General features: G+C 44.5%; 1 protein-coding gene across 3 annotated transcripts in view; it reads right to left on the bottom strand.

Annotated features, from left to right (window-relative positions):
* Nucleotides 1–15469, bottom strand: part of Lhfpl3 (LHFPL tetraspan subfamily member 3) — a 525961-nt gene that overhangs the window by 47720 nt on the left and 462772 nt on the right. The window contains exon 3 of one of the 3 annotated variants that reach the window (XM_032907095.1): nucleotides 7285–7332. The exons of 1 other annotated variant lie outside the window; for it this stretch is intronic. In XM_032907095.1, the coding sequence (XP_032762986.1) occupies nucleotides 7316–7332 (17 nt within the window). In that variant the 3' untranslated portion in view covers nucleotides 7285–7315. The remainder of the gene's footprint in view (nucleotides 1–7284; nucleotides 7333–15469) is intronic. One more of the 3 variants, XM_032907096.1, reaches the window with a different exon arrangement.

Below are 15469 nucleotides of genomic sequence, written 5' to 3'. Positions count from 1 at the left end.
AGATGGCTCAGCGGTTAAGAGCATTGATGACTGCTCTTCCAGAGGTCCTGAGTTCAATTCCCAGCAACCACATGGTGGCTCCCAACCGTCTGTGATGTAATCTGATGCCCTCTTCCGGTGTGTTTGAAGACAGCTACAGTGTGTGTACTCATATATAATAAATAAAAATAAAAAAAAAGAAGTGGGAACAAAATAATTAAGGGGGGTAGTGGGAAGGAAGAACCTGGGAGGGAGAGAGGAGGGGGAGGAAAAACAGGCAGCATCTGGTGTGGGAGGAGAGTGGGTCAGGAAATTGAAAGGTACGTGTAGCAGTGGGGGATGGGGAACTGGGACCATAGCCACTAGAAAGTCCCAGATGCCAGGGAAGCAAGCAGTTCCCCGGACCCAACGGGGATGACATTAGTCAAAATACCCAACAAAGGAGAGATAGAACCTGCAGAGACCATATCCAATGGATAGGCACAGCTCCTGGTTGAGGGATGGGGCCACTCACTCATCTCAAAACTTTTACCAAGAATTGTTCCTGTCTAAATAAAGTATAGGGACTGAGTGGAACAGAGACTGAAGGAAAGGCCATCTAGGGACTGCCCCACCTAGGGATCATTCCATCTGCAGACACCAAACTCAGACACTATTGCTGATGCCAAGAATTGCTTGCTGACAGGAGCCTGGTATGGCTGTTGCCTGAGAGGCTCTGCCAGAGCCTGACCAATACAGATATGGATGCTTGCAGCCAACCATCCCATTGAGCACGGGGACCCCAAGGGAAGAGTTAGGGGGCTGAAGGAGCTGAAGGGGATTGCAACCCTATAGGAAGAGCAACAATATCAACTAGCCGGCCCCTCCCAACCCCCAGAGCTCCCAGAGATCAAAACACCAACCAAAGATTACACCTGGAGGGACCCCATGGCTCCAGCGGCAGATGTAGCAGAGGATTGTCTTATCTGGCATCAATGGGAGGGGAGACCCTTGGTCCTGTGGAGGCTTGATGCTCCACAGTAGGGGGATGCTAGGGCTGCGAGGTGGGTGGAGCATCCTCATAGAGGCAGGGGAGGGGGGATGGTATAGGGGGTTGCAGAGGGGAAACAGGGACGAGGGATAACATTTGAAATGTAGACACATAAAATACCCCCCCCCCAAAAAAAGTGCTGGCTAGAAGCAATGGTCTCAGAACTCAGGATGGGGTGGGGGGGAGGGTTGGGGTAGGGGTGGGGGTACTGGGAGGTTTCCAGCTGGGTGTTCGTTAGTGCTCATTTCCCAGGACTACAGGGATTCCAACAGAAGGCAAAAAGCTAGAGAAAGTCACAGAAGCAAGAAAAAGAAGGATGAAAGAAGCGTGGGAGACAGATAAGGGGAGGACAAAGAGAGGGAAGGAAGTGGAACCGAGGAGAGAAGGGACGAAAGACCAGGACCCGAGGTGGTGGGAGGGGCTAGGTTGAGACGCAGGGGCAGGTCTCTGCTAAGGCCGCTGTCCAGATGCACAGCATTTCTGCAGCGCTGTGGCTGAACGCAGTGGGAGTCCCTCAGGAGCCCAGTGACTGCCAGTGTCAGCAGTAAGCCTTGCTCTGCTCCCACTGGATGTCTCAAATTATGACCACACACGTTCTAAGCCTTTCCTGACGAACCAGCACTTTGAGTAGGAACAGAGCGGGGTGGGGTGGGGGCAGGGTTAGATGCTGGAGACATAGGGAACAGAACACTGGGGAGTCTTCACTAGAGTCCCGGAGGCATTCACAGGATAATCACAAATAGGAACTTATTTTCCCCAGTGTATTTATAACCCTCGATTCACTTTTTAAAAAAAGCATTGATCATATAGCTCAGGTTTGGCCTCCAACTTGCTATGTAGCTGAGGATGACCCTGAGCTTCTGACCCTTCTGCCTCTCTTCCCCAACTCTGAGATTAAAGGTGTGCACTTCTACACTGGGATTACCATGTGCTAGGGATTGAACCCAGAGCTTCATGAATGCTAGACAAACCCTCTAAGCTCCAGCCCAGCCCATAACTTCGAAGTCTAAAAAACATTTTTTTTTCCTAGTGGCATTATGATAAACTCTACTTTTGGGCCCTACTGGAAAGTGCCTGTAGATGCGGGAGAATAAGAAGAAAGACAGCCACGCATGGGTGCCTGTGTTCTGGGTTATGCAGGACCATTGATGGAAGACAGCCATGGCCGGATGAATTTAGCCTTCTCAGCAGCGGGGATCAGCCTCTGAAGGACTGAACATTGATAGCTTCTTTTATTGTGATACAAAAGGCACCTTTAGCAAGGCAGTTTCCACATAGTAAAACTTCTTATCTGATCTAGGAATTGTCTCGACAGACCCTTCACCTAAGCAATTCTTCCTGGTAAGCAAGACTTCCTGGTTTGCCAAGTCCTGTTTCCAGACTAAACAGTGCACAGGCTCTGAGAATCCTTCCAAAGGATTAACCCTGTAAAATCTCAGATAACAATCACTGATAAAAGGCTACGTCAATGCTGAGTCACTGTCACTCCAGGTTCCTGCCAGATCAAAAGGTTCTGCTACAACTCTGCTACACATGGGGCCAGACTTCCAGCCTATCAAAGTTCTCAGGATCTCTCAGGAGATTCAGACTCTGGGAGCCCAGAAATCCCCAGGGGCCTGTCTCACTGCTCTCCCAGGAGTGCACATCTTTTAAAAATTTTATTACTATTGTTGTTGTTGTTGTTGTTAAATTTTGGCCTTAGAGACACATGTCACTATGAGTTCCCTTACAGTAGTTGCAAGGATTAAATTTTCAAAGGGAGAACCTGGATACTTAACAGATTCTTCCAGGCCTAGTAAGAAGTTAGAATAACGTTCTTTTCCAACCTCGAGAGAAGGCTAGATACCGAGGAGAAGGCTTCTTTTCTCCAGCGTACACTTTGTCTAAATGGAAGCTTGGGGGTTTCCTTTACCAGAATCTCATCAGAAATTTAGTTACAGATTTCCCTCAGCTGCTGCTGATCCTACATGTTTGTGGGGGTGGGGCCAGAAGCCGCTTTTAAAATCCACAGAGTTGCAAGTCAGTGTGTGGCAGTGGTTCTCAAAATCTAGGAGGCCTCACGCTGTCACTAGGACAGCATTTGGGGCCTACTGCTAAGTGTGTTTAATTCCTAGGTCTGAAGCTCAATAATTTACATTTCAGACAAGCTTCTGGATGAGAGTGTTGCTTGTCTGGAGGCTACATTTGGAGAACAATTAAAACAATTAAGTCTTCAGTCTGTCAGGGACAGCCTACTTATACTTCCCGGGAAGTCCCCAGGATCAGCGCCTGTCAGTGTGGAAGGGCAAGAATGGGCACCTTATTGACGCCCAGGCACCCGGCACCCACAGGACGCTTTAGGATCAGTAGACAGATAGGTCGATACCCAGGTTCTGTGGGCTGCCTCTTTTGACTCTTGAAGGCTCAGTTTGTTTTTAGGCCTCCTCTAGGAAAAAGAAGCAAAGGACTGGACGAATCTAGAGCCCTCCAGTAGGTTCTGGAGTTATTCTGGAGTAACTGTAAATGCAGATTTCCCTGTGGCATGGCTAACTTTGGAGAAATCTATTTCCAAAACGAGGCTGCATATACACTTGGTGAAAAGTCAGCAAGCAGTCATCTGGCTGACATTTCAGGGGTCTTAGCCACAGCGCCCCCTTTCTTCCACCTAGGAGGAATTTTCAGTTGAGCCTCCGTCCCTTTCCTTTCCCCTCCATTCCTATCCCCACCACACCTTCTTCACCTGCAGTTCCCAATTTCTCCACTTGAGGGCTCAATAGGACAGCGATTTTCTTAGCCCTCTTCTGCTCGGGATGGATTTGGAACAAGTCTTGGGGGTGGCTGGGTAGGTGGGTGGCTGGAGTCGGGAGGGGGGAGGGGTGTGTGTGTGATGGGGGAGAAATCATTTTTTTCCTAACTCATATCTGGCTTGACTGATTTATTCAGGGAGCTCTCTGGTTAAACAAGTACTGGGCAAGGGGCTGCTGTCCACTTGTCTGCTCAGCATCCTCAATGGGACGACTGGCCATGCAAGCCTTCCGGAAGGGGCCATTTTTCTTTTTTAGACAGGGTTACAGCTGTCGTACGTGGAGGTCTAAGTGCTAGGACATTGATTGTGGCTAAGAGGAGACTGGTAGATGATTCTACAATTTCTAGTCGCTGCCATGTCTGCATAACAGGGTATATCTGTCAGTCTTCAGTGAGGTGGTATCAGGAGCAGCGTCCTTGCCTCTACTTGACAAAAACCGTGGAGCTGAAATTCATCCCGGCAATGCTCTCCTGGGTCACAGGTTTTTGTTTGGCACCTAAGATGTATACACCAAATTAACTCTGTGACAGTCCGTGTCTGGTCTGCTCCTCCCAGTCAGCTTTGAGTCACTGTGAGTTCCATGGAAGGTCCATTTCTGCAGACCATTTTGGGAAAAATTACATTTAAAACTCAAAGTGGGGGCTGCAGAGATGGCTCAGTGGTTAAGAGCACTGGCTACTTTTCCAATTCCCAGCATCCACATGGCAGCTTACAATTGTCTGTAACTTCAGTTCCAGGGGATCTGAAACCCTCACACAGACAGGTAGTCAAAACACCAAATGCAGATAATATAAAAATAAATAAATTAAATAAAAGACTCAAATGGATCGGATTGTTAAAATTCAGTAATGATTCTTTGTCCTCTATAGAAGTCCACCAAAAGGTGCCATGCGTTTGCTACAGAACAAGAGAGACTGTGAGTAGGACCTTGCGTCTTTAGTCAAGGTCTGTATTTTCATAACTGTGTCCACGTGAAGGCATGTAGCACAGAAAGGTGGACGACACGTGTGTGTTTCTATGGTTGTCCTTTTGGCTTTTAGATTATTTTTCTTTTGCAGGGCTTCTGGTCTCTTTAATAACACACTAGAGGGGCTGGGGAGATGGCTCAGCGGTTAGGAGCACTGACTGCTCTTCCAGAGGTCCTGAGTTCAGTTCTCAGCAACCACATGGTGGCTCACAACCATCTGTAATGAGATCTGATGCCCTCTTCTGGTGTCTGAAGACAGCGACAGTGTACTCATATACATAAAACAAATAAATCTTAAAAAAAGTACACCCTGAAAGAGAGGATGTGACCCTCACCTATGGGGTTCCAGAGCTCAGTTAATGAGAGGTGCCCTGGGAAATGGACACCAGCTTATCTGTGCATTTCCTGAAATGTTTCCATATTTCAGAAATCGGATGCTTAGACCTGAACCATGCATGTCTGTGTGAGTTTGCAGGACCAGGTAAAGCAGGCTCTGCACTTAGGCTTTTACTTTTACCTTTTCCTTCTTGGGCTTTGTTTTTCTTCAGTTAGTGACTGAATACGGGGCACAGCTCGTTTTTTTTTTCCCCTGCCCTGAGGCTGTTCCCATTTGCACAGCAGAACTGACTTTCCCCATAACTTCCTGTGCACAACGCAGGCAGAGGCTGACTCTAAAGAGGGCTGATGAGCAACTTCATGGTAAGTAAGCAAGTTATGTGCAAACTTGGCCCATGCACCTCTTGCAGTCCGCTGCTCAGAGTTTCCGAATGAGGAATCCATGGTCTAGAGGGCCACGGCTTACTCCTGTCTCCACAGCAAAGCTGGAGTGCTTTCTGGGGATGCAGACTCACTTACTCTTATTTTTACAAAGTTGCGCTGGAACTCTGTGTATGAAGTCTGTCCAAAGAGAGGGGAGCTCAGACATTGCTCTTTGTAGGATGCTTTGGGGAAAGATGGGGATGGGATTTTAATCTCTTTCCACTCCAAGCTATTTTCTCTCAGTCATCGTCTATAAGTTAAGGGGTCTGGAACAAAAGATCTATCCCTAATAACTTTTGGTTCTCTGCATGTCTAAACGGTAGGCTGGGGGTCTCAATGCTGCATATTTTGAGTCCCAAACACTGTTTGGGCAGTGTTTGGGCAGCTGTCGTGAGAGCAGCTTCGATTTAAAAAAATTTTTTTAAAGATTTATTTATTATATATAAGTACATTGTAGCTGTCCTCAGACACACCAGAAGAGGGCATCAGATCTCATTACAGATGGTTGTGAGCCACCATGTGGTTGCTGGGATTTGAACTCAGGACCTCTGGAAGAGCAGTCAGTGCTCTTAACCACTGAGCCATCTCCCCAGCCCTAAAATTTTTATTATTCAGAACAGAAGATACAACTTCAACACACACTAACACTTCAGCAAATCTGAGAACATGAGGAAATTTCAAGCTCCAGATTGTAGTCAGGTGTGTGCTCGAATGTGGGCGCGCAGGTGCGTGGTGGGGAACAGACAATGAGACAGGATTATACGTTATTTTATTTGGGGGTCCTGGAAATTGAGCTTGGGCTCATTCATGCCAGGCAATCACTTTATCAAAGACTGCGTCTCCAGCTCCCAAACTGTATATTAAGTGTCCCAGATATTCCCTGTCAGGCACAAAATCTCCTCCCAGCAATTTTCTTATTCTGGAAATTCAATTTGTCCTATATTAAATAGCTTCAGAGTGAAAATACGATTTGTATAGAATCAAGGAGCACCAAAAGGAATAGTGTATATGTGTGTGTGTGTGTGTATGTGTGTATATGTGTGTGTGCATGTGTGTGCATATGTGTATATGTGTGTGTGTATGAGAGAGAGAGTGTGTGTGTGTGTGCATGTGTGTACAATGAACCTACTCATATCTAGCTTAAAGCCCACTGCTCTTTCTTTTTCATAAGGTTTTATTCTCTAAGGGTGTATGCTTGTCCACCATACATGTATATAAAGAGAGAGAGAACATAAATGAAAATATTCTCATCCCTGTCCATACGCCTGGTATGATCAAGTCCTATGGAGAATGACAGGGCTGTCATCCATTTAAGAGCCCCAGCCCCAGAGAACACTGAAGCTGTCTGGTACTGGGTGAAGGTCATGGGCTGTGTAGAACAGCCTTTGTATTTTCCACCTTGGAGTGGACCATTGCAGCCAGACATCAGCAAGTGCCCAGCATTCTGAAAGCTGACATCCGAGGCTTATTGCCTGGGAACTCATTGCATTCTCCAGGACTCCCAGCTCGCTGAGAAGATACCAGGCAGACAGTCGTGTGTTCTCTGGTTCTTTACCCTGTGCCGGACTTTGTGTGTAGGTAAATCGCAGGTATAAAATCAGGAACGAAGACATAGAATCTATCGCTTAAAGAGACAATTCATGCGGCCCAAGTGCCAAGCGCTGAAAGCGGGAACTGGAGAACAGCCGAGCAGACATGCGGGAATAGACGGCCCGAAGCACACAAAACATAGCTATACCCACAAGCAGCCATGCTCACACTTACATGGTGAGGTCTCACACTACCTTAGTTTGCTTTAAGCATTTCCATCATCTGAGAGTGTGGGAGGGAAAAACAGAATAGTTAATGGTAAAGTAAGTCAACAGCTCAGCACTCTCTTCTCAGACTAAAGGCAGAATCCACTCACACTGTACAGGGATGTACATTACGGGGGACAGCTTTTTGACCAGCTCAGGCTCAGTCCTGAGAACCAGGCTGGCTGGGCTCTTTCCTTGGCCCTGCAACTTGCTAGCTGTTTGACACCGGATGGACGACTATCATCATTCTGTGCTTTCCTTTTCTTATCTGCAAATGGCTCTCACAGTAGCACTTACCTCATGAGCATGTGGTGAGGATACTATTGAGTGGCACAGGTACAACACTCAGGACAGTCCCAGTCAATACCCAACATTCTCCAGGTATTCAAACAACGACGTCATCGTTAGTGGTATCTTTGATTTCCCTAAGCAACATGGTTGAGACTAGAGGAATAAAAATGCATCGAAAGCCCAAGACTCAGCAAATTTTAGTTGTTCTATAAGAAAATTAACTCAGGAGAGGACAAAGTAAGAAAGGCATGGGGGGTGAGAAACAGCTGTGTGTTGTTGGAGGGCTTTCGAGGGCCTCATTTCAAATTCTAGATCATCCCCAAAGCAGGTCAGAGCGGGATTTGAAGAATGATAAATGAAAATCAATTGTTTACACATAGATCAATTAATCCAAAAGCTTGGCTCACACCCGGCAACTCAAACTCTCTGTATCCCTGGACTCTGTGCTCTGGACAGATGAGACCACATTCTGAGTATTTTCCATTGCTTGAGTCCTCTGCCTCTCAGAGGAGAAAGGTGCAGCGTAGAGAACTGTGTGGCAGTGAGTACCTCTGGCTGGCTCATCTTACAGGAGGGTAGCCTTCTGTCTCCCCTCTCTCCCAGAGCCATCTATCCAGCACTCACCTCATCTGTCAGGGCTTTGTGGTCCAAAGAGAAAAAAACGGGACTCTGAGAGGGAGGCGACATCTTAGTCTAAAGGAAACTTTGAAGCAAACGTGGCCCTGGATGACCTTGACGGAATGTGCCCCTGCTGACCACGCTCTGTGGTCATGATGTGTAACTTTGTTGTCGGAGCATGGCGTTGCTGTATTGAAGTCAGAGCAGCTGGGATTACCCTCATAAAAGACTGCGCCCACTAACACTCCCTCATGGGAGGAAGGGAGGAGTCCCCAGGCCCAGAAGGGCTAGAGAGCCTTCTTTCTAGGATACCCTGTTTGGGGGAGCGCGAGGAGATTGGTGGGGTTTGTAGCTATTGCTAACGTTGACATGCTTTGCAGGTAACTGAAGTCAGAAAAACTGGGCCACCAGGCTGAACTTAGTGGAGTCATTTGATTTGCCATTTCCCATCTATCTGGGGGTAAACAGAAATAGACTCCCATAACTCCCAGAACAAGTGCTAGCTGGACAGCACTGCTGTGCAGTTGCTCTTCACTTTCTGAGGGAGTGCCACTTACTCCTCCCAGTGGTGCAGTCACCCACGTACATGCCTTAGAAGCTAGGACACACACACACACACACACACACACACACACACACACACACACACACAGAGCAACAGTTTGGATCTCAAAGTGAAGAGTTGTTCCAATATTCCTAGGGTATGTTGTTCCTCCCTCTTCAATGATGCTGGGTTCATAAACTCTCAACCCCCTAGTTTCCTATGTAACTCTTGATTCTCTTCTTAATTCTTTTTTATTGCTATTCTACATAGCAGTGGTCTGAGGAAGTTTTAGAGATCTAAGCCTGCCCTCAAACCTTTTCAATGTGACAAGAAGGCATGGAATTTCTGTGCTGGCTCATTTTTGATATATGAGCATTTGGGTGAAGAGACTTGATCTTTTAAAGTTGGACATGAGAACCATCCTGCACATGAAATATAAAGAAACTGTAAAATTTCAGCTGGTGGACTATGGAAGGGAAGAGTAATGGAGAACATGCTAGGACATGTTAGTAATGGAGAACATGCTAGGACATGTTAGTAATGGAGAACATGCTAGGACATGTTAATAATAGAGAACATGTTAGGACATGTTAGTAATGGAAAACATGCTAGGACATGTTACTAATAGAGAACATTTTAGGGCATATTAATAATGGAGAACATGTTAGTAATGGAGAACATGTTAGGACATGTTAGTAATGGAAAACATGCTAAAACACGTTAATAATGGAGAACATGTTAAAACATATTAATAATGGAGAACATGTTAATAATGGAGAACATGTTAATAATGGAGAACATGTTAAAACATGTTAATAATGGAGAACATGTTAGTAATGGAGAACATATTAGGGCATATTAGTAATGGAGAACATGCTAGAACATGTTAGCAATGGGGAACATGTTAGGACATGCTTAGTAATGGAGAACATGTTAGGGCATATTAGTAATGGGGAACATTAAGAACATATTTAGTAATTGGGGAACATGTTAGGGCATGCTAGTAATGGAGAACATGCTAGGACATGTTAGTAATGGGGGAACATGTTAGCGCATGCTAGTAATGGAGAACATGCTAGGACATGCTAGTAATGGAGAACATGTTAGGACATGCTAGTAATGGAGAACATGCTAGGACATGTTAGTAATGGGGAACATTTTAGTAATGGAGAACATGTAAGGATATGTTTAGTAATGGAGAACATACTAGGACATGTTAGTAATGGAGAACATGTTAGGATATGTTAATAATGGAGAGCATATTAGGACATGCTAGTAGTGGGGAACATGTTAGGATATGTTAGTAATGGGGAACATGTTAGGACATGTTAGTAATGGGGAACACGTAAGGATATGTTTAGAGGCTTAGATAACTAACTCCCCTTTGTCAGAACAGGTGAGGCACAAGCAGTGCTGTAGGAAGCAAGCTTGATCCCTGGAACAGACATGGCTGTCTTTCTCAGTTTTAAGCAAGGCACCTTCTCCCACTGTACAGTATCTGTGGCTATATTGTGGTGCCCTCAGAAGACCGCTGCTTTGAGAAGGGTTTTAATATATCTTTGTTTTAATATTTACTATAACCTGGAGTTAAATTCCACAGTCAAGGAACTGCTAGGCAACCGTGGGCTTCCAAGTCTGCTTTGATTTCTCATGCAGTCTCTCACTGTCAAGTGCAGCATGTCTCTTGCTGGGGGAGGGTGGCGCTGATCACAGCTCCATGTGTACGGCACAGACGCTGGCTTTTAAAAGACACAATCTTAGATCTTTCCAATCACAGGTACTGTTTCAAGGACATGGACTACATCACTCAGACTGCAGAACACAGACACCTTGATCTGCCCAACACCCCTTTGAAAAGATTCTATTCGTGCCATTAGAATGTCGTTCAGGCAGCGACAATGGGAAGAAGAGACAGAGAATATTCGAAGAAGCAAAGGGATTTTTCAGACCCGAAAAAGCAGGTCTGATGGATTGATGTTTGCAGAAATAGTGACATTTAAACAGAATTATTAAGCAATTAACCCAAATTACAGTTGGGACAGGAAATAGGCGATTTCAAAGGGAATCGTTAGAAGAAAGCCTTCATTGTACCATGGTGTTTTCATCCTGCACTGACATCCTGCGTCCACGTCAGACGTAGAAGGCAGAAGAGGTGGAGATAGGTATGCCATGTGGCTGATGATTAAGAAGCCACATCTCCCAGGGGGGTGGTGTCCTCAGCTCACAGGGGCACTTCTGGAGGGCTGTAGCCCTTGACGCTGTGAAGACATCTCTGGACATCATTACTGAGCACCGGCTATATTTTAGTAGAATTCAATGGTAATCACTTTTGAGTTTTGTTCTGGGTTGCAGTCCATCGCCAAGGCAAGCCCAAGAGTCTACCCAGGTATCAACTGAACTTGACAGAACCAAGAGTCACATGGGAGATGGGCCTCTCGGGGGACTGTCTTGATTACATTGACTGAGGTGGGAAGACCCAGCAGTGGGTGGCACTGCTTTCTTCTGGGATGCTGGACTGAATGGATGAAGAAGGGAACTGAGCAGAAGCACGAGAGTATTGATTACCACCAGTTTCTGATGGTCACAGCTCTCTCACGCTCCTGCTGACGTGACTTCCCTCTATGATGGATCGTAACATGGAATAACCTGAAATAAAGACTTCCCTTAAGCTGCCTTCATCAGGGCATTTCCACATGAGATTATTACAATAGGAAAAGAAAATACAGCAGCAGGCATAGGCTAGGCTTCTATGGAGGAAATGATAGAACAGGCTCCACCATCAGAGGAGAGGCCGATGCCTGGGTAGCCATGACAGCTCGTTTGTGTCCTACGACCTCATCGCAATGACTGACTTTATTATTTTCAAAGATTTAATTATATTATGTGTACACATGTTTTGTCTGCATATATATATACATATATATATACATATATATATATATATATATATATATATATATATATATATATATATATATATATGCATCACATGCATGCTTCATGCTGGTGGGGCCAGAAGAGGGCATCTGATGCCCCAGAACTGGAGCAAAGGACAGTTAGGATCTGCCGTGGATTTAGAAACTGAGCTTAGATCCTTTGCAAGAGCAGCAATTGCTCTTAACCTCCGAGGAATCCCTTCAGTCTCATGATGACTCAGTACCTTTTAAGGGGTGTGTGTGTGTGTGTGTGTGTGTGTGTGTGTGTGTGTGTGTGTGTGTCTATATGTATGTCTCTGTGTGTCTATGTGTGTGTCTCTTTGTATATGTGTATATGTGAGTTTCAGTGTGTCTGTGTGTGTCTATGTATGTGTCTGTGTGTCTCTGTGTATTTCTCTGTGTATGTGTCTATGTCTGTATGTGTCTGTGTGTCTATGTATATGTCTGTGCAGACTAATCCAAGAGAGCTGGTCAGTATCGAGAGGGAACAGTAAACAATCATTGTTAGCCCTCTGTAAAGGTACACTGTAAGAAAGATGAAGCATTTATGGTGCAGAAGGAAGGATCCTGAGGAGATGAGGAAAGAGGTAGGATAAATGCCGCAAGTGCAAATCAGGGAGCAATCCCTCTGCCTGTGTTGGATGATAGATGAAGCCCTACCTGCCCTTTCTTATCTCCATTCCTGCTTCCTCTGCTGTCAGGAACAGCGAGACTTTTCCCCTGTGATCTAATGGTAGCAAAGAGAAGGAACACGAGGATCTCATCAGGCAAGTGTAATGAGACACTCTATTTCCTACTTTTTGAATTATAATAGTACATCAAGTTGGTCGTTGCAGGGATTATTAAAGATCCTTTCCCTTTGATGCCAGCACCAATAGGAAGAGGTGTCTGGAACGTACATTGAGCTAGTAGTCAGTGAGATTCACAGAAGTGGCAGAGAAGGGATAACCACGAACAGTCTGTGCACAGGAAGATCTGCGTGGGAAAGGAGACCCTGAGCAGCTTAGGAACAGCTGTATCAGGTGCATCAGCACGCATGCATAATGTGCAATGCATATTAGACCTCAGGGAGGACTGGGGATGTAGATCAGGGCTTAGAAAGCACACCGAAGATTCTGGATTTGATCCCCACTATTACTTTAAAGAGGAAAAAAGACATTAGTCACTGTCATTGCTGGTCTCATTCACAAGGAGGGGTACAAGGAAGGATGCAACGTCTTCCACTTGCTCCTGAGATAGGAAAGCGAGTTGAGTAGATTCTAGCTTCTGCTGAATGAACACTGAGGGACACTGAGGAAGGTTCTGCTTTAGTTATGGTCTAAAGCCTAAGAACTTGTCTTTCAAATGTCTTGGGTAGTATAAATGATGCCATTTAATAAATAGGATTTCAGCCTGTTGATTGATCTATAATGGTAAGGTTAATTATTATGTTTAGTGAGTCCTTTGAATAGTAAAAAGGCCTACCTGTCCGATAATAACAAGAAAACCTGGCCAAGTTTCAGAATAAACTTCTATCCCCCTCTGTGCCTTGAAAGTTGATTCCTCAGACTATGGACCTCTAAGAATTCTCTCTGACAAAGATATCATTTATTTCTATAATTGGATAAGGTCAAACAAAGGTGTGTCTTCTGAACTCGAAGACTTCTACATTCCAGTTAAGACACAGGCAGTGGTACACAGCTTTGTATCTTTCCCTAGGAAGGAAGATGAGAGATGGTGAGTTTTGGTTTGTTCCCACTAAATGCAGTTTTTCTTGTTATTATCTGAGAGGTGGCCCTTTGTGCTATTTAAATGATTCACTAAACATGATAATTACCCTTACTGTTATGGACAAACTAACAGGCTGAAATTCTATTTATTAACTGGAATCTGTTATGGTATCCAAGACGTTTAAGAGGCAGTTGTTATGTTTCCATTGATTTAACACTAGCTTGAGTAAGCAGCCGTCCCCTGTGCTTGACACTTTAGAAAAAACAACTAAATCTCTCTCTGAGCATTTTTATTTTTTATTTGTTTGCATTTGTATGCTCTGGGAGTTTGGGTTCTATGGTTTAATTTCCACTTCTCAGGTTGAAGTAGATAATAGGTAGAAAGATGGCTGTTGACTGATTTTTCTTCTTTCAAATGCCTTGCATCCCAGTGTTCAGTGTTCATGGGTAGAAGGGAGCCGTGACAGGAACAGACATGAAATAAAGTCCCCGTGAAACATATTTTCAGTTGAGTGGTCCCTCAGGGAAGAAATACTGGGTGGTGCTATAATTCAGTGCTGGAATCAAAGAGAACTACCTCCAGTGTGACAAGACCTTGGTTATCAAGTATCCACCTGCTCATTTCACTTTATAGAGTGGGAAACAGAAGTCCTGCCCAGACACACCCTTCTGGAGGAAGAGATAGTGGTAGACTTCTTAATTTAGGATCTACGATTCCCTGTCACGATGTTTGCTGTTTTTCAGTAGAAGAGCATTTAAACAAATGATGCACACTGGTGACTGGGTTGGCTATTCAGATCATAAGTGCTTTGGACTAGTTCTTTTATTAAAATTAAGGAAATATATACCTCTATCTATCTATCTATCTATCTATCTATCTATCTATCTATCTAATGACTATACTGTAATGACTATACTGTAGCTGTCTTCAGATACACCACAAGGGGGCACCAGATCTCATTACAGATGGTTGTGAACCACCATGTGGTTTCTGGGATTTGAACTCAGGACCTCTGGAAGAGCAGTCAGTGCTCTTAACCTCTGAGCCATCTCTCCAGCCCCACCTGGGACTAGTGTTTTTGTATTTTGGAATATTTCCATGTACATAATGAGATCTCTTGGGATATGGAATCTAATTCTAAATACAAAATCCATTTCTTTTTCACGTACACATAACCAGGTAATTTGGCACACCAGTTTTAGCTGCCTGTTTGGATTGTGATTCATCTCATGAGGTCAAGTCAGAAATTTTCCACTTTTCACAAGTTGATGCTCAGACGTGCCAGATTTTGGGAGGGTTTGAGATATTTGCACTAAGACTGTTGAACTTGTATGGGATGAGTGATGCACACAGCTCGCCCTCTGAGATTACAGATGCTTCATCTCTGTAAAGAAGCTAGGAGTAGAGTTAGAAAACAATTCCTCCAACAAGAGAAAGTAAAATGTGTGCTGTTCCCTCCACTGAGATCACCACACTTGAAATTCGAACAAAATGCAGACTCCTTTACAGTCCTCTGACAAGTTTTCTCAACTTGAATTTGAAAAGCATTTACTTTAGAAATCTGAAGTTTTATTATCTACGTGACTTTCAACTGAGAATTTTCATTGAAAAAAATCTTACATTTTATTCTTGTAATTGGTAAGGCAAACCAAAAAACAAACAAACAAACAAAAAACATTCTTATTGAGCCAAGATCTCTTCAGAGTTCATCCTTGAAATTAAATCCAAGAACACTGGCCTTTCTGGAATGTATTTCTGTAGCCTTCTCTTGTCTGTGAAATTCTTTCCCCCTTGGTCTATACTGTCTTCCACCTCCACATGTTAGGTGGATGCTTCTCTTATATGGGATGGATTTGCTTACCTCACGTTTTTTATAATAATGATGCCTACTTCCTGAATATTTAAAGGCTTATGCTAAACACTTACATTTATGAGCGGGCAGTACAATGATTGAGAGCACTTGCTGCTCTTCCAGAGGACCTGGGTTCGATTCTTAGCACCTATAAGGTGGCTCATAAACATGTAACTCCAATTCCTGGGGATTGATACCTTCT

Source organism: Rattus rattus, chromosome 6, assembly GCF_011064425.1.
Source record: "Rattus rattus isolate New Zealand chromosome 6, Rrattus_CSIRO_v1, whole genome shotgun sequence".
Classification (NCBI taxonomy): Eukaryota; Metazoa; Chordata; class Mammalia; order Rodentia; family Muridae; genus Rattus; species Rattus rattus.
The sequence above is the reverse complement of the archived record's forward strand: the minus strand, read 5'-3'. Positions and strand labels throughout refer to the sequence as shown.